The 25,154-nt window shown below is 45.9% G+C and overlaps 1 protein-coding gene across 1 annotated transcript; it reads left to right on the top strand.

The window, feature by feature from the left end:
* Positions 1–915: 915 nt before the first annotated feature.
* On the top strand, positions 916–25,154 carry LOC310788873 (uncharacterized protein; the record flags this gene model as incomplete). Its single annotated transcript, XM_083650451.1, has 7 exons — positions 916–2,538; positions 2,642–2,710; positions 7,388–7,560; positions 16,014–16,116; positions 16,841–16,891; positions 20,373–20,507; positions 24,069–25,154. 7 exons carry the CDS (start codon positions 916–918, stop codon positions 24,375–24,377), a joined length of 2,463 nt encoding a protein of 820 aa, XP_083506577.1. The 3' UTR covers positions 24,378–25,154.

The following is a 25,154-nucleotide window of genomic DNA, read 5'->3' on the forward strand; positions in this document are numbered from 1 at the left end:
CACCGTAACCGACAGACGCATTCTCTCCTTTGGTAAGTTTAGATTCAATACATGTGATAGGCAGGGGTGTAGTACTGCCAGAACGCACTGGAGCGTCGCTCCACCACTTGTTTCTTCAAGGGAGAAATGGGATGCATCCAGAATAGTTCTGTTTTTATGACTTACCGGTATGTCTTATGGTGGAACCGAAGGTAACAATAAAGTTTTTGTATTCGTAAACACAGAAAGGACCTGGGATAGACCGGGGTTAAAACCTGGGACATTCTTGCTGTGACGCAACAGTGCTCCACTGAGTCATCAAAACAGATGCAAATCTGGTTTATCTGTTTCTGGACTCACACAACAGTATCTTCATGGCATATTGTCATGTGGTTGTCATTTTCGATGCGAGACTGACATGTTATTCATGTCTATAGATTGCTGTTGACCTGTTCTTTGGTGCTTCCAGGTGAACTTTCGGTTTCGACTGTCCCGTTCTCTCGGTCACCTGCTAACCCTCAAAACTCTCCGTGCGTCGCTCCTCTTGGAAACGGAGATGCTCCTCTCTCCACCTCCTCCAGTGGCCCTCAGACGCCCACCTCTTCTGCACCTCCTGCCTCCAGGCTCCTCCCCCAGGCGGGAGGTGCCAGTGACACACCCGACCCAGGCGGCCATCTCTCTACATCTTGGCAGTCCTCTGTGTCCTCAAATCATCTACATTGCTCTAGCCACTACCAATCACATCCGCCTGTGACCACGCCCACTGCAGTACTTCATTACCCAGCTCCGGTTGCCCAGTTTGCACGGAAGTCATCACACGCAGCGACAAACCTGCTTCTGGCAAATCAAACCCAGTTGACTCCATTCCCTTTAAGCCAGACCCAGCCTGTCCGTACCTCAGGGAGGGTGCCATTAGGCTATGTCCAATTAAATGCCATGCCGGACACCCAGTTCGGCATGGCAGCAGCTGGCCCCTCCCACCCCTCTGTGGTTGCACAGCAGCATCCCACTCCTGCCTCAGCTGTCAGAATGTACAGCCAGTCTAACCCAAACCCTCATGCACAGACTGTGATGGTCCGAGCGTTCCCTGCAGGCTCATCAGCTGTGCCCCAACACCCCATGCCCTGCAGCCAGGCTCCGTCTGTCACGTTCCCAGCAAACGCTGGTGTGAGCCTGAGCTCTGTGGACCAGGAATACTATGTCCAGTCACCAAATGTTTCTGTCAGCCACAGCCCGGCGTCAGTCAGCGTCGCCCTTCAGCTTATCAATGAAGCCCATATGCAATCCAGTGCTGCGACAGTAAGTTACGGTCAGACTACTGTGGTTCCTGCTCACCAAATGACACAAGTAGTCCCGGTTCAGCCAAAGCCAAGCAGCGCTGCACCAACTCAGGAGCGGTCCAGTCCAACTGCCATGAAACGTCACAATCAGCTCGAAAACGCTGACTCCGGTATCTACACCCTACCGGACGGAGCCGTGTCTTACTACTGGCAGCTTCCTGTGGCCCAGTCAAACCACAGTCAACACTCCACAGCCCCATTAAACCAAGAGCAGACCGGTACAGTCACACCTCCATCCACCAAGTCGGCAATTGTATCACAACAAAACCCACTACTGTACGATCTTCTCAAAATCTCCACCTCATCCAAACAGACTGGAAGAAGCGGTCGAAAAAACTATGTCCCAAAAAAACATCATCCCACCTCTGATGCTGACCAGCCTTCAGCGTTCAGCCACAGCTCCTCCTCTCCGCAGCATCAGCACCAGACTCCGACCGTAAAAGCGGTCGCGGACTCCGCCTGCGATCGCAGCGCTCCTCAATCGGGCAACCCGCCGGTGGCAGCAAGCCAGCCGGAGACCGGGGAGAACGTGCCGACCTCCACGGTATCTGAGACCGAGATGACGGGAGAGGGCGAGTGCCCCGTCCTGTCCGAGTTATCCTCAGCATGGGATGACACGAATGTATCCATCAGTGACCGGACGCTCGCAGAGGGAAAACCGGCCGAAGAGCCTGTTCCGTCTGTAGGGTTTGGCCTGGGTGGGGCCATAAATGCTAAATGTCCACCTGAGGCCAACTCTTCTTCAGCGACAGTGAAGCGCGAAACCAAACTAACTAACTACTACGAAGATTTGGAGTCTCTGGAGAAGTATCTCAACTCAGCTCACACTGGAATCAAACTGATCAAATGGGAACCTCCGCCAGAGGAGGACCTGGGTGAAACCGACACAGCTAATGGCATCAGGTTAGACATAAACCCGTCGCCCGGAGACGCGGAGTCAGATTGGAGCATCGGTCTGCCCATCTCAATGGCACTTCAGGAAACAAACTCTTTATGGAGACCCTCCGCTGCTTATCCAGCACACAAACTACCGAACAGTGAAGCCGACTCTGAAGATGGACACCAGGGCCGCGGGTGGGATCCGTGGCAGCCCAGAGTCTTGCTCCAAAGCCTGCCCATATCCACGCCGCTTCCCGGACAACCGCCGCCCCGCTTCCTTCTCCTTCCCGGAGAGGCCAAAGATGAGATTCACATCCAACAGATCAACGAGGACAACCAGGTAAGTGGGATAACCAAAATTGTAATTACACTTCTCTAATTATAGATATGCTTTCCTTTAAGCCACCTAGATGATACCTGTGTTGCTCTCTGCTATGTTGCAGTCCCATGTTGATGACATCATGGATTTCCTGGCGCCCCTGTCATCACCCGAGTCTCCTCCCCTCCTCTCGGTAGGAAATAATCTGTGATGAACAAACCTCAGTATTGTTTGTTCCAATGTATTTATTAGTATTATCTTTTTTTTCAATCTGTAACCGGTGAAATTAATTTTAAATGTAGTGTAGAATTACATTGACTATGTTTAGATGCACAGAATATTCTGGTTTTTGCCCTTATACAAAAAAGTACAATATTCCTACTAAGCTGTTTACAAGGCTAATAAAAATTAACATTCCACTAATATTTCTCTTTACATGACATGCTCCCATTACTGTAACCTAAAACATTCCAATGACGTACTGTACATCCTATACTGTATACAACCAACCACCTTCTTTTATTTTTTATTTAACCTTTATTTAACCAGGCAAGTCATTAACTCATTGAGTGCCAAAGACGTCGATCGACGTCAAATGCGTTCTTTGACGGTGGGACGTGGATCAAAGCCTCCTGCATCTCCTGTACAAATATTGTAGCTATTGAAGGTGTATAACCTATTTTACGGACTCATTAGGTGGCGACAGTGCTCTCCAGATTAGAGAAAGGTCTGGAAAACAGCAGGAAAAAGCCCCGTGATGAAAGAGAAACCGCTCATGCTGCAGCCAGAGCCATATAGATTGCTCTGTCTGCAGCTGACGTTGGCTGCGAACAGCAGTCAATCCACGCCCACAACTGAGCCCCTCTGCCTCTGTCTGTCTGTCTGCATAGTTTCTCCACACGATTAGCCGCCAGAAAGGCAGCACCCGACGCCGAAGGGCCAAACCTTTCCCTGCAGTCCGGTTTGGCATTTCCGTGTCGCGCTGGGAGCCGGCGCACAAAAACGGAGCGCTCCGAAAATAGACTGGGTGCGTGTTAGGCTGTGTGTTAGTGTGGGGAGGAGTTTGCAGCTGAGGGGGGGAGAGGGGGGTGGGGCACGCAGGGCACCACACAACTACACCACGTCACTACATCAGAAAATATTAGCTTCAGACTCAGTGAATGTGCTTGAAATGCTTCATTTCACAAAAGGCGGAATAACTCAGCTTCTAATTTGAAACGTGTCTTTTTGCTCAAAACAACCTATCTTCTCCGGCTCATAACTAAAGAACGGAAAATGGTATCAATAAACTTTTTTTTGCAGATGATAGAAGAGAGTCTCATCGTTCTTTGTGCGTGTTCGGTGTTTACATAGTAATATCACACAATATTCTGTGGGCCTCGAGAAATCACTGAAAACGCTCTGAAACTCTGGCACTGGGAGCGTCCGTTCTCCAAAAGAGGTAATGAAATGGTGATGGCCTGCACATGTGCGGGGTGCAGTGAGGTAATGAAATGGGGCAGCGAGCTGTGCGGGGGGCAGCGAGCTGTGTGGGGGGCAGCGAGCTGTGTGGGGGGCAGCGAGCTGTGTGGGGGGCAGCGAGCTGTGTGAGGGGCAGCGAGCTGTGTGGGGGGCAGCGAGCTGTGTGGGGGGCAGCGAGCTGTGCGGGGGGCAGCGAGCTGTGCGGGGGGCAGCGAGCTGTGCGGGGGGCAGCGAGCTGTGGCGGGGGAGATAAAAGGAGACCCGCCGCAGCCGCGTGCAAATGACGGTGGGCTGAAAAGTATACAGGCTATGTTTGAACATCTCTGCATTCTGGATCAAAGTCGAGGCTAAATATCATGATAACGCAAAAGCACTGAAAACGTTGCTTCTATTTCCAACATCATCATTATCTCTCCCACCGCAAGGAAAATACGTGCTGTGTGTCTAATATCACGCCTCCCTCCCCGCGCGCGCGCGCCGGTCCATAGCAAGATTGTCAGTATTAAACTGGTCCGCAGTGCAAAAAAGGTTAGGGACCCCTGGTTTACAACACACATACTGTAGCTGACTGTAAACACGCCAGAGGCCGTGTATCACAAACTGCGGTAAAAAACCCAATTGAAACACATATTCCCAATGCGCTTTATACATGTCCAAAGAATGCTCCTAAAACCCAAATAATATCAGCATACAGTATCCCACATGTCTTAATCCGAAAACACACGGCAATAGATGTGTTTTCCTTTAACCTCTTCCCCCCGACAGGACCCGCCGGCGGGCCCAGCCCTTGTCATCTCTCACAAATGACGGTCTAGAGCAGCCTAGGAAGCGCACAATGAGACATACAGCACACCAAAATGTCGGGAAGTGGCTATAAGACTGTGACAAGCATTTGTATTCAAATGAAAAATAATTCCAACCCCAAGCAACAATATCACCATGTAGCAAAAACACAAAACGGTACATGCCTGCATTTATGTGGTGATTTGTTTTTGCGAGTGAATACAAACAAGACAGCATTTGAAAGCCAAGAGCCTGCTCTTTCCAATGATGTGTGGCTCATCTCTGAGAGATGAAAACTCACTCAGTAGGCTGTCAAAGAACAGCAAAAAAGTGTTTAATGTTTTACAGATAAAACTACAAGTTATGTCTTACCTTTGCTGTTTTCCAATAAAAAGTTGTTTGACTTCATAAAAACGCTACTAATTGCTACTCCTAACACCTCTTCATCATCTCAAAGCATTTTTTTTTACAGTCATGGTGTTTACAAAGCCATATGGAGGGTTTTACATGGAGTGGTCGACTTCACACAATACACAATCTTTGTGTTCGGTTCCACGGCATTTCCTGGAAGACTGTCTGACATACATTATTTCAGTCCACGTCGATTCTATTGGCTCTGACGGTTCCATAGAGGTGTCAATCATTAAAATCGACCAATGGGATCCCGAGATATCCCTCTGCGTATCACCCCAGGCTTTGCCTGCATATTGAAGAAACCCTTTTGACACATTGCATGCAGTAAAAATACAGATATAACACTTGAGGGTGATCCAAACCATAACGCATATTAACTGAGTACCTATAGTGATATGTAAATGAGAGAAAAAAGGTATTTCAGTCTTCTACCATAGAAAAGTCAAATGGCACACAGGATGCCCAAAATGTGCCCAGATCAGGTCCGCCTGGACCTACCTGTAACATCTGTAAAATTGCTCTGGTTCACTTTCTAAGGATTTGCTTCAATACAAGCACTCATAAGATATTACTCTGCTGCTCCATAGAAGAATTTGGCTGCCAACCCATGATTTTCAGGTGGTTTTCATCCAAAATAGTGTGTTTTTTGGATGAGCTTGATTTTTTTTTTTTTTGCCATTATCTAACTGATTTTACTCAGTACAGATACAGTACATTTTTAACTCATTGAGTGCCAATGACGACAATCGTCGTCAATTGCTTTAGTGACGTAGAGTGCCAATGACGACGATTGTCGTCAATTGCGTTTTTTGACGGTGGGACGTGGATCAAAGCCTAATATATCTCCTGTAAAATTTTGGGGCATGTTGAATGTGTATAACCTATTTTACCGACCCATTAGGTGGCGACAGTGCTCTCCAGATTAGAGAAAGTTGAGTAAAAACAGCAGAAAAAGCCGTGATGAAACCATTCTCATGTCATGCTTTTCGCTGTCGCGCTGGGAGCCGGCGCACAACGGTGGGGGGCTCCGAAAATAGACTCTGGGTGCAGCACACTTTAAAATGCGCAGCAGAAAGCCCAGAAAGCCCAGAATCGGGCGCAGCTTCATCCCAGCTCACAACCGAAACCCCAGAAACGAGCGAGCCTGATCCAGACTGCCCCGACGAGCGGCCGCCATCCAGGCAGCAGAGACTCGCCTGACACAAGCAGCACTCAGAGCGAGCAGACTCAGCAGAGCCACCAGAGACACACCCACGGAGGAGGAGTTTGCAGTAGAGGGGGGTGTGGGTGCTGTTATATTGAAGGAAATTACTGTTCAGATGTTTCAGGTCAGAAAATATTAGCTTCAGAGTCAGTGATTTGCTTGAAATGCTATATTTCACAAAAGGCTCAATATCTCAGCTTTCTAGATGGAAACGCCTCTATTTGCTGTTTTTGACCTATCTTCTCCGGCTGATAACTAAAGAACGGAAAATGATATCAATAAACTTTTTTTTGCTGCTGATACAATAGTCTCATCGTTCTTTGTGCGTGTTCGGTGTTTACATAGTAATATCACACAATATTCTGTGGGCCTCGAGAAATCACTGAAAACGCTCTGAAACTCTGGCACTGGGAGCGTCCGTTCTCCAAAAGTGGCTGGCACTCAATGAGTTAATTGATTCTGACACTTCTACAGCAATCTGAAAAGAAATATTTCCAGAAAATACCCTGTAGTTGTGGAGATATACTCCATTCAGTTCGGACATGTCATTTTCGGCAGGTGAGCTGAAAAATAGGGTTAGGGATTAACAGGTTAAGTCACCTAGATCAGGGGTTCCCAACCAGCCAAGGACTGGTAGATACATGGAAAAAAAAGTCGCAAACCGGTTGTCAATTTTAATGGTTTTAGTTACATATGTTACGTTTTCTCACCAGGTGGCGACAAAAGGTAAATAACAGCCTTTTGTGTTGTACTGTATGTAGCCTAAACAGTATATATGTTTTTGTTTCAACTACAAACATAAATAAACGTCAACTTAAAACTATGTTTCAACTACCACACACAGCCTATAATATTATAGCCTATGTTTATTTTATTTTTTTAATGTTTTTGGCCGGGCTCACGGCCCGGTACCAAATGCGTTGAGGCCCGGTACCGGTCCGCGGTCGTTGGTGACCACTGACCTAGATCACCTAGATGATACCAGTGTTGCTCTCTGCTGTGTTGCAGTCCCATGTTGATGACATGGATTTCATGGCGCCCCTGTCGTCACCAGAGTCACCTTTCCCCCCGCAGACGGTCTGCTCTGCCTGCCGTTCTGCCCCAAGCCAAGTCAGCTGCCAGGCCTGTGGGCGGGGCTTCCACTGGGCCTGCCACATCCCCACTGTTGGACCCAACACCGGGTGAGAATTAACAAAAGGCTTCTTCTTACAAAATAGCATGTCCGCCACTGGAGAAACTGGGAAATCAGAGAGCCAAGCCGTATTCTCACCAGGGGCAGCAGTAGCTCTGGAGGTAGAGCTGTCGTCTGGGAATCAGAAAGTTCCCGATTTGATGCTGGCTCCTCCCGGCTGTGTGTCAGTGTCCTTAAGGAAGACACTGAACCCCTAACTGCTCCCAATGGGCTGGCTAGCGCCTTGTGTGGCTGCCACTGCCCTCGCTGTGTATGCGAATGTTAATGGTTGATTATACAACACGTAGTTCCGACCAAGCAATTTGATTGGTCAACTACAGTAGACATTTGGACCATTCTCAAATGAGCATAACAGCACACCTACATTTGAGCACCGCCTCATCACTAAAATATCTCTCCGCCGGTCGAGAGAGACAACGTCATTAGCTGTTACATATAGGCATATATTTAATAGCCTGTTAAATGGGGACATCTAGTGGTGCCCTGGCATGGTACATGTTTGACCCCGGGTTAGCTCCAAGAAAAACAGATAAATAAATGAAGCCACACCATGTCAAACAACAGTATTCCAGCGCCCGAGGGCATGCACATGTCCGGGGATTTGCCAACCATTCCAACCTTTCGTCAACAGTAAGTCCGCCAAATAAATCAAAATGAACAACAAGACGATCCATTTTGCATGGATGCTGTAAGCTAGCTGCTGGTTTCCGCACAAGTGTTTGCAGTTGATGATGATATAAGTTTATTTATTAGGAAAAATGTTAGGACCATCTCGTTTTCGAGGTGGTCCTGCAGTACAAAGTTATCAAATGAGTAACAATATGAGTGACAAGACAACATTCGACAAACAATTCGACAAACACACTACTACACACTACTACTAATCGAATGTATATGTCATTGACATATATACTCATATGCCATTATAAACCAAGTAAATACACATGCATAGGTACACAAATATGTTGATACAGTATACATACATATGCATACACATTATCTAAAGCAAAAGCACTTCAACTCAAAATAAGAAGACAGGGATCGAATATTTGATGGTAATTAATTTGTTCCAATCAGAGGGGGCCTTAAACATAAATGTGTCTTTACCAACCTCGCATCACCAGGCTCTTCTCGGCGAGAAAGTGTCTGGCCTCCGTTTACAAGGGATTTTGTCACTTGGCCTAGAGCCCGCCCTAGACTGGACACAAGCAGCGTTCACTTGAGAATCAGACAACGAATATGAAAATAAAACGGCAAACAACAAAACAAAAGATGGACGTACCGAACAAAGTTTTTTAAGAAGTTCTTGTAGAAACATCGCGGATTCACAATATCACATATTTTAAGCCAATACAGAAGCTTTACATTTCAAACAAATGGACAGTTGATGGAATAGTTATAGTTGTCTGTCCGCTGTTATCGAAAATGGAGGATCAAGTACAGCAGTTGAAGCATCTCTGCTGCCTGTGCTGGGAAAGACATGGGCATTGATCATAAGATTTCACATGGCGAGTACTCCATTGTCTTTCCAGAAACCTTCCTCGGCAGTGACTAGAAATGTGCTAACGCTACTATACAACTTGTGGTGTTGTTATTTCTATCAGGCTCTAGCTAACATAACCTCGCCGCGTCAAGCTAACGGCAACAAAGACGTTTTTTGGCACACTTGTTATTGTTTCCTGTTTCCTTGGTTTGCGCCCCCATGGCCAAAAGCGGAGTAAAGCGTGCCCAGACTAGTCTTTACAACTGTTTTTCTGACTGGAGGAATGGAGTAGTATTGTGATGAATGTCTCAATCGATATATTGATGAATATGGTATTAAAAACTACTGTAAATAATTGGGATAATTTAAATGTATACATTTGAAGATGGGCTGCAGCCAATGGATATGTCTTCTTATACTGAGTGAAGGCCAATTGAGTCAATTATACATAATACAGTGATGAGTAGTATAGGAACATCCAAGAGCAAATCTACAGAGTTTATTGTAGGCAGTATTCAGAGGTAAAAGGGTGGTTTTTGATATTGATACACAACTTCAGCATAGTCAATGAATGGTAGAATAAGTTGGGAAGCAAGTTTCTCTCTGATATTAAAGGATGGCTTTACCGGTTTTCAACCAGATTTGTATCCTTACAATGTCAGTAGTATCAGTATGAGTAGATGGGCAGCCTTTACCTTCCCTCAGTAAACCCTCTTACAATGTCAGTAGTATCAGTGTGAGTAGATGGGCAGCCTTTACCTCCCCTCAGTAAACCCTCTTGGCTGTACTCCCTTTTCATTCCCATTCACAATGACGCGTTTTTTACGTCACGACCGCGTCAGAGCGGCGCATTATACATGCGGAAGGGCTGTAGATTAGAACTACAACTCTTTTGTAGGGCTGGGTTAAAAAAATTGATTCTCCGATTTTTAATCGATTTTTATTTTAATCCTTTGATATCGATTCATATGTCCAGAGATCGATATATATATATATATTTTTATAAACATAGGCTATAATATTATAGGCTGTGTGTGGTAGTTGAAACATAGTTTCAAGTTGATGTTTATTTATGTTTGTAGTTTAAACAAAAACATAAATACTGTAGGCTACATAAGTGAAATGTTTGATCATTAATATCTACTTTTAGAAATTATATAGGCTGAAATCAAATCACTGTGCATAATTGTGAGTGTTTTTATTGACAAATGAAAAGGCTGTTATTTACCCTTTGTCACAACCTAGTGAGTACCGGTAACTATATGTGTAACTAAAACCATTAAAATTGACAACCGGTCCGCAACTTATTTTCCCCATGTATCTGCCCGTCCTTGGCACAAAAAAGGTTGGGAACCCCTGTCTTACATAACTGGACAGTCATGTAATTCAGGTTACAGCTCAAAAAACATGTTTTAGTATCACTAACCAAGTCGATATTGAAATGAATCGAATTGGAATCGAATCGAATCGAAACAAATCGGGATTAATGGATTCGGAACCTTGTGAATCGGAATCGAATCGATTCTTGAAATTTGAACCAATTTTGAACCCAGCCCTACGCTTTTGTGTGTGTGCCCACCTCCATGGGCAGAGAGGGCGGCGTCACAGCTCCGAAATCAAAGCACTCCGTCAGGCATCTTTTCTGCCCGCATCAACTGCTAGCTAGCTTCCACTGCTAAAGTTACCTTGCTAGCCGGGCGCTTCTCGCTCATACAAAGCCACAACTTGAACCATGGCTGAAGGAAATATTCCTGATGAAATTGAAGAGTTTGATATGGATGAAGATGATTTCCAGAGTGTGCTACTAAACTGTGACATTCAGGGCTACTTATATGAGCCAGAATACAGTGCAGAGGAATTGTGGCCGTATGGAAGAAGAAGAGGCAGTTGGGCAGGCCGCCGGGGAAGAACCAGAGCCCGGCCCCGAGCCTCCCCGTGCCGGAGACAACTTCTGCTGCCGCTGCCGCAAATGTGCTCCGATGGAGACAGAAGAGGAGTCGCTCTGCTGCAGCGAAATTTCACAGAGGCCAATTTCTTCTTGAAGAAGTTGCTGAATATGCCGAGGAAGGAGAGATTATGGTGCGGTCAAGTGCAGCGAGTGTTTTAGCGCATAAGAGGTGCTTTTCAAAGCTCTTAGCGCGAAGTAATTGCGCGCTGCTGACGATAGGATAATGCCATCCCCACATTTTAGCGCTGAAACGCCTGCTTTGGCTTGTGGCACGCCTATGCCAAGTACAATTATCACAGGCATGCGCTTGTGTCAGCCCCCAATTTGCATTGCTCACGGTGTTAAATGAGCGCAGACGCTAAATTACCGCTTTTGCGAAGATGAGGCCCTTGGAGTGAGGAGGGCTCAGCAATACATCGAAAAAAGCATGCTCATTTGGGACCACTTCAAAGGTGTGAATCTTGGATCGAACATAATTTCTGATTTGCAGGAATCTGAGCCAGTTCGTGCCGGGCAACTCAAAGTTCTTCCTCTTCAGTACATCCAAGGATGCAAAATTACCATCTATGTATAAGTCTTTGGTGGAAACTAACCCCTTCTCACTCCTTGTCCATCCGTACGTCCGTCCGATGTTCGTTAACGCGATATCTGAGGAACGCCTTGACGGAATTTCATCAAATTTGCCTCAAACTTCGAGTTAGACTCAAGGATGATCTGATTAGATTTTGGTGGTCAAAGGTCAAAGGCCAAGGTCACTGTGACCTCTCGAACGCTATTTTCAAGCTTGTTAACGCGATATCTCAGGAATGCCTTGACGGAATTTCATCAAATTTGCCTCAAACATTTCCTTGGACTCAAGCATGAACTGATTAGATTTTGGTGGTCAAAGGTCAAAGGCCATGGTCACTGTGACCTCTTGTACGCCATTTTCAAGCTTGTTAATGCGATATCTCAGGAATGCCTTGATGGAATTTCATCAAATTTGCCTCAAACATCGACTTGGACTCAAGCATGGACTGATTCAATTTTGGTGGTCAAAGGTCATCATTTCATTTATTTTCGCACAACACACAATACAAGTCATCATTTGGGTCATCAATGACATCCTAAAAAAGGTTTGTGTTGAGTGCCAGGTCTCCCAAGAAGCTATTTAAAGCTTATAGCGGGAGCCTGCGCAGGAAGGTGGTCATCTTAAATAGGCATAAATGGCAGCATATAACAGACATAACATGAAACAATACACTACATAACATGATACAATACAATTACACACAACATAACAATACATACAGTAAACAACATAGAACACAACGTAAACAACAGAGAAATACACAGTACAATCAACAAACGAACAACAAACATTCCCAGATCAGTAGTGAGCTATAAGTATGAGTTGAGCAGTTTTACTTTCAGTTTCTTCTTGAATGTGGAGATAGATTGTGCCATTTTCAGGCTCTCATCAAGCTTATTCCAGATCTGCGGGCCCCTAGTGGTGATGGTTAAGCTAGTGCATTTTAAACGTCTTCTCTTGCCAAAAATAAGATGTGTGTTTCTAGTGTTATGAGTATGAAGGTCAAGGTCACTGTGACCTCTCGAACGCCATCTTCAAGCTTGTTAACACGATATCTCAGGAATGCCTTGACGGAGTTTCATCAAATTTGCCTCAACCATTAACTTGGCCTCAAGGATGAACTGATTACATTTTGGTGGTCAAAGTTCAAGGTCACTGTGACCTCACAAACGCCATTCCCAAGTTCGTTAATGCCATATCTCAAGAACGGCTTGATGGAATTTCTTCTGATTTGGCTCAAACATCGACTTGGACGCAAGGATGAACTGCTTCCATTTTGGTTATCAAAGGTCAAAGTTAAAGGTCACTGTGACCTCACACGCCCAATTTCCAAGCTCTGTAAGCTCTGCGATTTGGACTCAAAAATGAACTAATGGCGGAGGCATAAATCTGCGGTGCGGTCGTTCTAGTTTACTAGTTTACTAAAGTGACTGAACTTAAATTTAAATGTTCTAAGGTCCCAGGTTTCCCTAACTTAGCAAACAGCACGGCTGGCAAGGAAGAGTTGCCAATGGAGCTTGCCTCCATTTTCAGCCACAGGGGGACCACGGAAGTTATGTTACCCGGAGTCCCTTGCTGCCAGTACATCAGAGCCCTAACATTGGCAGCCCAGTAGTAGTGCATAAATACTGGTAAGGCCAGTCCTCCCTCAGACTTGGGCTTTTGCAAGTGAATTTTCGAAATTCTGTGGTTCTTATAATTACAGATGTAGGACAGAATTACGGAGTCCAGTTCTTTGAAAAAAGCTGATGTGTTAAAGCTGGAAAGATTTTGACAAAGATAAAGCAACCTAGGAAGAGTAACAATCTTAACTGAGTTTATATGGCCAATCATGAACAGCTTTCACACAGCCATTGAAAGCGGTAAATGTTGCGGAATTACTAAGCCTCTCCTCCGGTGTGAAAGTGGTGAAAGCGGAGTAGTAGATAATTGTGTTACGCCTTTCGTTCCTCCAGTGGAGGTAGTCATAGTTCCTCCAGTGGAGGTAGTTATAGTTCCTCAGTGGAGGTAGTTATAGTTCCTCAGTGGAGGTAGTCATAGTTCCTCCAGTGGAGGTAGTCATAGTTCCTCCAGTGGAGGTAGTCATAGTTCCTCCAGTGGAGGTAGTCATAGTTCCTCCAGTGGAGGTAGTTATAGTTCCTCAGTGGAGGTAGTCATAGTTCCTCAGTGGAGGTAGTCATAGTTCCTCCAGTGGAGGTAGTCATAGCCCCGAATCCACGCCTGCCTGAAAGGGTAACCGCGGGAAGACGGATCGAAGCTCAGCTCATTCATAAAAAAATTACAGGGGAAACAACCTCACACAGCAAGAAAGGCACAAGTGAACGTAAAAAAGTAGCCTACAGTATACAATCATGACTGCAACAGGGGCGCCAGGAGGAATGTTCCCCTATAGTTTATGAGTAAGTAGGCTATTTATGCTCAAATGATGTTGACATTAGTAGGCAAAATTAATGGATATAATAATAAGCTTCAGAGGACGTCTCTTAGCGTGCATCTGCTCCAGTGCCCGTTGTGACCCCCCCATATCTTCAGTGCCTACTGCCCAGGTGGGCTATCTCGTCGAAAGGGCCTTTCTGTGTGGAGTTTGCATGTTCTCCCCGTACCCCCCAGGGGGTTCCTCCGTACATAACCCCCCTGGAGGAAAGGACAAGCCTGGATGGGTCAAATGCAGAGGACATATTTCACCGGCCACCGTCAGCATGAGTGTGTGTTGTGGCCGCATGCATGTGTTGTAGTGTTCGTGTGACAATAAAGACGGGCTTCCGTCTGAAATCGTGTTTTTTTTTCCGTCGGTCTGAGGATATTCCCTCTGTCCTCAAAACAATCCCAATGTTTGGGTGAAACCAGCTCCAGAACTGCAATCTGTCTAGCCTGTTGTGCATTCCCTTTCGAAAAACAACTAACATTATAGTATTCATGTGCATTTATAGCTTACTATTTCCCTGACGACAAGTAACGTTATGTCGACTGCAGCTGTTTGACATGCGGGCGTCCGCTTTTAGAACGGACTTAGGCTAATTAGGCTACTTTATTTGAATAATTTGCTGTACAAAAAAATTTAACCAAAAGGTAAGAATTAGCCTTGTACCTAATACATGATGGTGCCTCTGTGATCCATAAAGTCGATCAGATGAATATTGAAAGCCTTGTGTTAGCATGCTGCCTTGTGGAGAACACTTTCTGTGTTGTCGGCATATTAAGGTGAGCTCTCATCTCGTCTTTTGTCCTTTGATGTTCTTAACGACTAGCTGCACGTTGAGAGCTGCTGGCGTACATCGGCGATGTTTGGTTGAAAAGCCTGAAAGCACACCCCGTGGCGGAAATATGGTGGGGCTGCTTGGTTTTTGTGGCAAGGCTGCCGCAATTCACAATTCAGTATGTGGCTGGTTGGCTTGGTTCGAGGCTGAAAACTCTTTATATAAGGATTTTTCCAAATGTCTATGGAGAAAATGAATGGGGAATTCTCTCATGGAATGGGAACTGTGAAAAAGTGGGCGGTCAAGGGGGGGGCACAGTGGCACAGTGGTAGCGCTGTCTGTCGCCTCACAGCTAGAAGGTCCTGGGTTCGATTCCCACCTGGAATGCTGTGAGCGCTGAAGGAGTGCGTGCCCGTCCGCATGTCCTCGAGTGACCACCGCCCGGGTGGGGTCGTTAAAAGGGCCTTTCTGTGTGGAGTTTGCATGTTAAAAGGGCCTTTCTGTGTGGAGTTTGCATGTTCTCCCCGTGCCCCCTGGGGGCTACCTTCATATAGGAACTCCTCACCAAAACATGCAATATCCTGGTCGCTGAAGTGGTGCCTCCTCTGGTCGTTAGGGGCGCCTGTTCGGAGGGAGGGGAACTCCCACGTGCTATGTCCTACCAGTGAAGCTTCCCCTGTCAGGTGAAAAGAAGCGGCTGGCTATTGCCCATGTCTCGGAGGAAGCATGGAGCCAGTTTCGGATCTCCCCAGATCGGCAGAGGGTGGAGCAGCAACCAGGATAAATAATTTAAAATGATCACTAATGGGGGATACAAATGGGATAAAAAAAATCGGGGGGGGGGGGGGGGGGTGGATGATTACAAAAAAAAAGTGGGCGGTCACTGTTGAGCTCTATACAGCATGATGTTCATTTAGTAAATTATTGTCCATTTAGAGTAAAATAGATGAGTGATCGCGCAGCTCACCTATCACGGACCAATAGAGGCGACGCTGTGGCTGTGCAGGAAACCCCTGGTCTCGCGCTAGCTGCTTCTGACTACAAAAAAGAAACAAGATGGCGACAGTCAAAATGCCAAATTCAAGGCTTCAAAAACCAACGTGGCTACGTCCATATTCCATGTGTTACGTCTCCTGTCAGTATCCCATTTGCAGCTGCAGTTACCAATGACTGCAGACTCCTCCCAGGGATCATAGAGTTTCATTGTGTTTGAGTTGATTTTCTGTGTCCCTCCCCTCTTCAGGTGGGACTGGGTGTGCTCGTTGTGTCAGGACCTGTCAGACCCCACAGACCCCTACAGCTCCCACAGACGCAGGGCGTCCTGCCTCAGCCTGCTGGACCAGAGGGTGAGACAGCTTCACACTGCCTTCACAGCTTCACATCTGATTCGCCAATGCGCTCCCCGTCATCAAACACTGGGCCTGGGGAGGTGGAGGGTGCTGCCACCGGTGGTGACACCGCTGCCGCTACGTTAGTCGACTCGGAAGTGAGTCTGCCTCCGCTTGGCCTGCCAACTTGCTTAATCTTCTTTTGTTTTGTTGAGGCTTCCCAAAAAAGTCAGAAATTCGTGTTTGCGCCATTTCGAGAGGAGGTCAGCTTTGTGTGAAGCATCTCTGGCTAGTAGCTAGCCACATTCGTCCCTCCCTGACCTAATGACCTTACGTTGAACTTGGTCATGTGACTAGCATGACACATTTGTTGCTGTTTTGGGTTGTTTTTTTGGGTGACTTTATTTTTGGGTCGGCAAAATATTTTTACCCTAGTTCCCGCGGTTATGTCTGGACCGCTTCTGTCTGCCGCACCATCAAACTGCCTTTCTATGGACTGGACTATCCGCTTATGAGGCTTATCCTGGTTTTGATCATACTCGGGATATGTTTACATGGGGCCTGTTGTGTTAACCAGGTTCATATCAGGTCGTTGCTGTCCAGGTGAACTGAGTCATCCAGGAAACACATTTACTCACTTCTACCCAACATTTTATGTTTTGCGACATTTCAAATGTTGTTTTAAAACTCTTTCTGTCACGTTGAGCTGAACCTGTCTGATCTGTCTTGTCCTTCTCAACAGAAATGTGAGCATCTCCTCCTCTACCTGATGTGTGACCACTCCAGCGCTCAGGTCAGTTCATTTCACTTCAATTCAAGGTTATTCTAGTTAACAAAACGTTAGCCTAATAGCATAATTGCCTAAGTCATTTTTTGGCCAAATTGACATTTCTGCCTAACTCTACTCTCCTAACACTGCTGCATAATTGTGTCTTACTGCCGATCTCCTCAGCCAACAATAATAATAAACTAAAAACTAAAATTCAGTTGAGAAAATATTTAGTTAACTGAAATAAAAATAAAAACTACATGATGGGGGAATTAACTGAAACGATATTGTGTACTTACAAAAACTTAAAAAATATATATTAATTAATACAGAAAATGTCTTTTGTTTGAATCTTTGTCAATTTAGTCAACAATTAGTCAAGCATGAAGAGGCATTGGTGCATTATGTGTATTTAGACTTCTTACATCTGCCCCTGACAAATACCCCCATATAAAAATAAAATACTCAAACTAATAAAATCTAAAATAAAATAAACATTTTTAAACAACATAAACTAAACTGAAATGACGTGAACTAAGAACCCACCACAACACAGTCCAACAAAAAGTCCACCTAAGCAGAATAAGAACAGCGTTTTATCCAAACTATAACAGCAATGTCGGGGGAAACTACTGCTTTCGATTCATGGAGGGAGCTTCTTGTTGTTTAGCATATAACATTAGCTTGTTAGCTAGTTGTTGTGTTAGCATTTTACCATGATTAAACTTTGTTGTGTTAGCTTTTTACATGATTAATCTGTTGTTACCGGAATAAAGGGCTGTTTAGAGCCAAAAATGGTTTTTGCTTGCTAGTAACATTAGCTTGCTTGGCAACGCTATTCTAGCACAAACCAATTGCTATCTAGCTAACAGCTAGCCAATAGAGTGCCAAAGTTATTCCCTCTTCCGGGTTTGGCATGGGGCCTAAGGGATTTAATCCCTACCATTCATTTTTCCATAGACATTTCGTAAAATCCTTATAAAAATAGTTTTACTTGGTCACACCAAGCGATTCAGATATATTTAGAATCAGGAGAGACCATAGAACATTTCACTCAAAGCAAAACTAAAAAATATATATATCTGTCCTTTTTCCCCCCAAGTGAAATATTCTGAATATAGCTGAATCACTTGGTTTGACCAAGTAAAGAAGTAAAGTAAGAAAGTAAAGAAATTTACAAAACGTCTGGCGAATGTATAGCGAATTAAATACCTTAGGCCCCATGCCGAACCCGGAGGAATGCGTGACTTTGGCATTCTTTCTACCAGCCAGAAGCCCCTGGAGTCCGCTAACATTACAATACCGTCTTGTGTGGATAATGTGACAGTCGCAGATATGCCTACTATGCTTTTGGAACATAGTTAGGTTGCAGTAACAGTTCGGGTGGCACTTGAACCACGCCCGGTCGCTCCCCAGGCCACACCAGCTCCAGGGAAGCAGGCCGCCCATGCCTCTGTCATGCTAAGCTATGCAGGAGCAGCATCTCCCCAAAGCCAACACAAGCCAAGAGACACGACCAAACACACCACAATAATGTCCGCTAATCCAGCCAGACTCCCAGCTGACTAATTGGTCAGGTTGCCGTTGGTAAATGACTTCATCAGCTAACGTTACGAAGCGACCAGCGCCAGATACATGTGACTGTTTTTGGACTGGTCGAACCCACCACAGTTTCGGGCAGACCACGGCCTGTGCGCACCTACGCCGCTGTCAAGCGCCGGGATTAGCCAGGAGCAAGCCTTTTGTTGCCTTTTGACAGCTCGAATCTCCCACACCACAAACACTCTGGGCCCAGAAATTGTGGTTCTGGGTGAGCAGGATAACTTAAACCAAGCTGAAAACAAGGTTGTAGAAAAACTGAATTCCCCTTTCAGTGCTTCCCACAGGATTTTGAGTGTTTGTGGTGGGGGACCGCAGACCCCCTGGGGGGGTGCGGGGGCATGCCCCCCCCGCGAGATGTTTTTTAAACATTTTAAAGTAAAATGCATGAATTTGGTGTACTTTGAGAAAGCTTAAGAGCAAAATTAAAAGGCTAGATCTATGAAGATTAAGAACAGGGATACTCAACATGCTTTGCCCGGGGGCCACTTTCGTGAAATGATAGAAGGCGAGGGGCCAGTTAACTCATTGAGTGCCATGGACGGACATGTTCGTCATTTCAAATAGTAACGTAGAGTGCCAAGGACGGACATGTTCGTCAATTGCGTTTTTTGACGGTGGGACGTCGATCAAAGCCTTCCGCATTTCCTGTACAACTATTGTAGCTATTGGAGGTCTATAACCTATTTTACAGAACCCTTAGGTGGCGACAGTGCTCTCCAGATTACAGAAATGTCAGGAATACACAGCCTGAAATAGCCGTGATCAAAGTGAACCCGCTCATGCTGCAGCCCAGAGCCATGTAGATTGTTCTGGCTGCAACTGACGGGGGCTGCGAACACAGTCAATCCGCGCACACAACTGAGCCCTTCTGCCTCTGTCTATCTGTCAGCATAGTTTCTCCACATGATTAGCCGCTAGAAAAGCAGCAGCCGACAATGAAAAGCCAAACCTTTTACTGCAGTCCGCGTGTGGCTTCTCCATGTTGCGCTGCCTGGGAGGCGGCGCACCAAAAGCACTCCGAAAATAGACGCTGCGTGCGTGAGGCTGTGTGTTACTAGTGTGGGGAGGAGTTTTCAGCTGAGGGGGGGGGAGGGGGTTGGGGCACGCAGGGCAGGACACAACTACACCACATCACTACATCAGAAAATATTACCTAGAGTCAGTGAATGTGCTTGAAATGCTGCATTTCACAAAAGGCTGAATATCTCAGCTTATAATTTGAAATGCCTGAAAACGCTGAAAACAACCTATCTTCTCCGGCTCATAACTAAAGAACGGAAAATGGTATCAATAAACTTTTTTTTGCTGATGATACAATAGAGTCTCCTTGTTCTTTTTGCGTGTTCTGTGTTTACATAGTAATATCACACAATATTCTGTGGGCCTCGAGAAATCACTGAAAACGCTCTGAAAACTCTGGCACTGGGAGCGTCCGTTCTCCAAAAGTGGCTGGCACTCAATGAGTTAATAAACAAACAATATACATTTTTCTGTAGCGGATTGTAGGATTTTCGGGTGTCAGCCGGAGTTTAGGCTGACAATGTTGTGCACACCGGATAGTTAGTTAGGTTAAGTACATGCATAAGTGCCTGGGTAGCGAGCAGATGGCGGTATTTGACAATTTAGCAGCTAAATCATAGATTATTGAAAGATATTCCATATTCCAGACTGAAATGCTATAACAGAAGTATTGGCCAGAATGACATGAACATTTGGACACTTATTCAGCGGGTACCTTGCATGTTGCGTTTTTTGTCTTTTTGTGGCGGTCAAAATCCTTTTGTGGCGGTGTGCCACAAATTTGTTTATGTATGGGAAACACTGCCTTTAACACAGCACACACAACATAGTAACCCTGCTGACCTTGCTCTGCCGTTGACCTTGCTCTCCTGTCTCTCCTCAGCTGTTCGTTGGCTCATCAACTCTGAGCCTCATCGCAGAGCGCCTCTCTCAGTCCTCGCCTCCGTACCGCACGCTGGCCGAGTTCGTTTCTGACGTCTTGCTGCTATTTGATATTTCACATTCAGTAATTCATAAAGTAAGTAATCTAGACCCCGTGTTTAAGTGTGTTAACATTACCGTACAATTATTTGTATTCTACTTTGTTGCCTTTATTGTTACTAGTGCAGTGCCCATTCCACCCATGCACCGCCCTGTGGGCCCCCCCACTCCGTCAGGTCCCCCTAAGCGCATTCCGCAAGTTTGATGTCGATCCGACAAGCCGTACATACAGACAGTCCTGGAATTATTGTATACTAGTGCAGTGCCCGTTACCCCATGCACCACCCCTTGCGGGCTTCCTCCCTGCACACACACTGCATGCACTCTGTCAGGTCACCTAAGCGCACTCCCCAAGTTTGAAGTCAATCGGACAAACGGTTCTCGAGATACGCGAAGGACAGACATACGGACAGTCCTGGAATAAGTCCAAATTGCATGAAATGCAGCACCGCACTCCATCGGGGTCCGAGCAGCGCACTCCCCAAGTTTGAAGTCAACCAGACAAATGTTTCTCGAGATAAACTGCTTTTTGTGTTGCCAGTAGGTGGCGCTATGTCAAATTTCAAGAAATTCACCACTGCACTACTTCGAGTTCCCAGGAGCACACTCCCCAAGTTTGAACTATAACCCCCCCACTAAAAACATGCAGAAGATCAGATTGTCATCGTCATCCGACCAGTGACGACAACATCCGAAGTTGGTCCCCGGGCGCTGTACGAGAAAGCGACCACTGCTCCTGGCCTGCCCCTCGGAGGAAAGGACATGCCTGGATGGGTTAAATGCAGAGGACACTTTTCACCGGCCACCGTCAGCATGATTGTGTTGTGGCCGCATGCATGTATTGTGGTGTTTGTGTGACAATAAAAGACGGGCTTGTCCGTTACAAGTAAATCGGATGAACGGTTCTCAAGATAAACCGCTTTTTGTGTTGCCAGTAGGTGGCGCTATGCCAAATTGCACGGAATTCAGCTCCTTGCACTCCATTGAGTCCCCCTAAGCGCACTCCCCGAGTTTTAAGTTTTAAGATGATCAGATGAATGGCTATCAAGATAAAACACTTTTTGTGTGGCCAGTAGGAAATTCGGCACTGCACTGTCGAGTTCCCATCAGCGCACTCCCCAGATTTGAAGTCGATCGGACAAACGGTTCTTGAGATAAACCGAATTGTTTTTGTTGCCAGTAGGTGGCACTATGCCGAATTGCACGAAAACAGGGCACTGCACTCCGTCAGGTCCCCCTCAGTGTACTCCCGAAGTTTGAAGTCGAACCGACCAACGGTTCTCGAGATACGTGTGCTGACAAAAATGCTATTACTTGATGAATAGCTTTGTTTATGCTGTACAACTGTTGTATAAAAGCAATATCACACTCGAGGTTGTGCTGTTATTGTCTAATATCGTCACGGCTGTGATTATCTTCTACGACCGAATCACAGCCGTGACGATATTAGCCAACAACAGCACTCCCTCTCATGTGATATTGCTTAAATATGCAATTTTTTCACGCCATCCCTTACGGTTGCGGAGATACGTCCGCCCTGCCTGCAGGACTACAGGAGAGAGATAGAGGACAGTGGCGCTCATACCAGGTCTTATGGAGAGGGTCCCTCTCCAGATCCTGCCCTCTTACCACCGGTGTCCCCCAGGGCTCAGTCCTGGGCCCCTTACTTTTTCTTCTCTATATCAGATCTCTTGCCCATGTGATCTCATCTCATGGCTTTTCTTATCACTGCTATGCTGATGACACCCAGCTTTTCCTTTCCTTCCCTCCCTCCGACACTAAAATCGAGGCTTGCATCTCTGCATGCCTCAAAGACATTGGCGACTGGATGTCTGCCCACCACCTCAAGCTCAACCTTGGTAAGACAGAGCTACTCTTCCTCCCAGGGAAAGACTGCCCTCTCTCTGATCTATCCATCTCCATTGACAATACCACTGTACTTCCCTCCCAAACAGCTAAAAACCTTGGGGTGATCCTTGACAACCAGCTGTCTTGCTCAGCCAACATAGCTGCGACAGCACGCTCCTGTAGGTTCTCCCTCTACAACATCCGCAAAATCCGTCCCTTTCTCACAAGAGAAGCGACTCAACTCCTGGTTCAGTCACTTATCATCTCTCGCCTGGATTACTGCAACGTGCTCCTGGCCGGCCTACCTGCCACCGACATCCGACCGCTTCAGCTCATTCAGAACGCTGCAGCCGTCTGGTATTCAACCAACCCAAATTCTCTCATGTCACTCCCCTCTTCCAAGACCTCCACTGGCTTCCCATCTCGGCACGCATCAAATTCAAGACACTGGTACTGGCCTACAGGGCAGTACACCAGTCAGCTCCCCTGTACCTGCAATCTATGGTCAGGTTCCAAACCTCTCAGCGCTCCCTTCGCTCCTCCACCAGTGCAGGACGCCTCGCCCCTCCCTCGCTTCAGGGGCTCAAAAGTCGCTCATCCCGATCTCGACTCTTCTCGTCCCTGGCACCTCAATGGTGGAACGAGCTTCCACCTTCGGTCAGGACTGCTGAATCACTGCCGATCTTTCGGAAAAGACTAAAGACACACCATTTCAGGCTCCATCTGGGCCCTTCTTGATCTAACTTCTTTCTCTATCTTTCTAAAAAAAAAAAAAAAAAAAAAAAAAAAACACTAACCTAAACAAAACTTGTACCACTGTTCCTTCAGAGGTTGTAGTTGTCATAGACTGTGTTGCATAGTTGATTGCTCTATTGCTGACAAAAATGTGTTATTGTAAGTCGCTTTGGATAAAAGCGTCTGCCAAATGACGTAATCTAAATGTAAATGTGGGGGGTTCCAAGTTACTGACCAAACACTCTATTTCAGCGATTGCTGTCAGAATATAGAGACATTTAACACTTATTTTAACACAAAAACATCGCTGAATGCAGCTTTAATCTAGGGCTGGGCAGTATATCCATATATCAATATCATGATATGAGATTAGATATGGTCTTTTTTTGGGATATGGTGATATGGCATAAGTTTTAAAGGCTGCATTACAGTCAAGTGATGCCATTTTCTGAACTTAATTTTGATAAACTGACCTTACAACGGGGCTCTATAGAGTTACGTATGTCTAGTAACATTATTAAAACATCATAAAGATAATGCTGTTTCTGTTAGTTTTCTAAAATACTAGTGCTAATCTGTTAGCGAGCTATCGGGCGAGCTTCTTCTGCTGCTTCGAATAGCTTTGCGGCAGACTAGATGCCTAGCGGCACACTGCTGCCTCTCACTGGTTGGAAATATTACTGTTTCTGCTTGGTAACTAACACTAGTGCAATCCTTAACAGACTGTTCTAGCTTTTATATTATTTGCCTTTACCATTATGCCCACATTAGACATTACTGAGCAAACATCTCATTCTGTCAATATTTTGTGAAAGCACCAATAGTCATCCCTATAATATTGTCAAAAATATTGTTTACAATATACAATATTTGATTTTCTCTATAACCCCCAGCCGTATCTTAATGTTAATCTTTCCTCTGCACCCCAACATAGGGGTTGGGTATCTTAATGTTAATGTTTCTTCTGCACCCCAAGCAATATCTTAATATTAATGCCTGTTGTGTCTTTTCCCAGGAGCAGAGGGATGTGCTGACTCAGCTCCAGCAAAGTTTCCAGACCAAGTTGGCAGAGATTTTGGGGGCGGAGCTTCATCCATCCCTCCTGAAGCGACGTGAAGGGTTAAAGGCTCAAACACACTGGAACACCTGTCTGCCTGAGGCTGAGGGGGAGGAGCCTGAGGCTGAGGGGGATGGGGAGTGGCCTGAGGCTGTGGGGGCGTGGCCTGAGGCTGGGGAGGCCAAGTTGAAAGAGACTCGGAAAAGGCTGAGGGAGTTTCTGACACAGCCTGCTAAGAAAGCAAAGACGGACACGACGCTGGAGTGAGGAGAGAGGAGCTGGTTTAAACCTGTGCCCCGCCGAAGTGCCTCTGAGCAAGACAGGGGGAGCAGCACCAATCGCTGCGCTGATCTCACCACACAGGAAGCCTTTTGCCTTTTACTACCATTTGGAACCCCTACTGTGAAAAGCTGACTAGTGTTAATCTATCCATCATTTGACTATGGATGTTTTTCACCATGATAATATGTAAGGTATAACTGAGTTCAACTGTGCCAGATTCGCATTATTTAGTGTAAGAGAAAACCATCCAACTGGCAGCTGAAACGAAACCATTTAAAAATACTAGGCGACACTCGGTGGAGTGCAATGCATACCTCCGCCATGGCATACCCCCATTGCCACGCCCCCTTTTGGCTAGTGGATGTGGAAAGTGAATCACTTCTAAGTTGACCAACCCTTCTGCCAAGTTGTGTGCAAATCCATTGATAACTTTTTGAGATATCCTGCTGACAAACAGACAGACAAACACGGGTGAAAACATGACCTCCAAAGAAAAACGGGTGGAAATATAACCTCCAAAGACAAACGGGTGGAAATATAACCTCCAAAGACTGACGGATGAAAACATAACCCGCCAAAGGCCCAGCCAGCTCCGTGGCAGAGGGAATAATCAGAGTTAATCTCTGCTCAGATAAACCGTCCTGTGCCTTCCAGCTGTGACGCGTTTGAGAGTAAAGGTCATTCAAATAACTCACGTGTTCACGTTTGTTTTTTATTATTGTTTTTCTTTTTGGACTTTGTTGTTCTATTCAAATGTGATAA

Source organism: Poromitra crassiceps (assembly GCF_964638095.1).
Source record: "Poromitra crassiceps genome assembly, chromosome: 1".
Classification (NCBI taxonomy): domain Eukaryota; kingdom Metazoa; phylum Chordata; class Actinopteri; order Beryciformes; family Melamphaidae; genus Poromitra; species Poromitra crassiceps.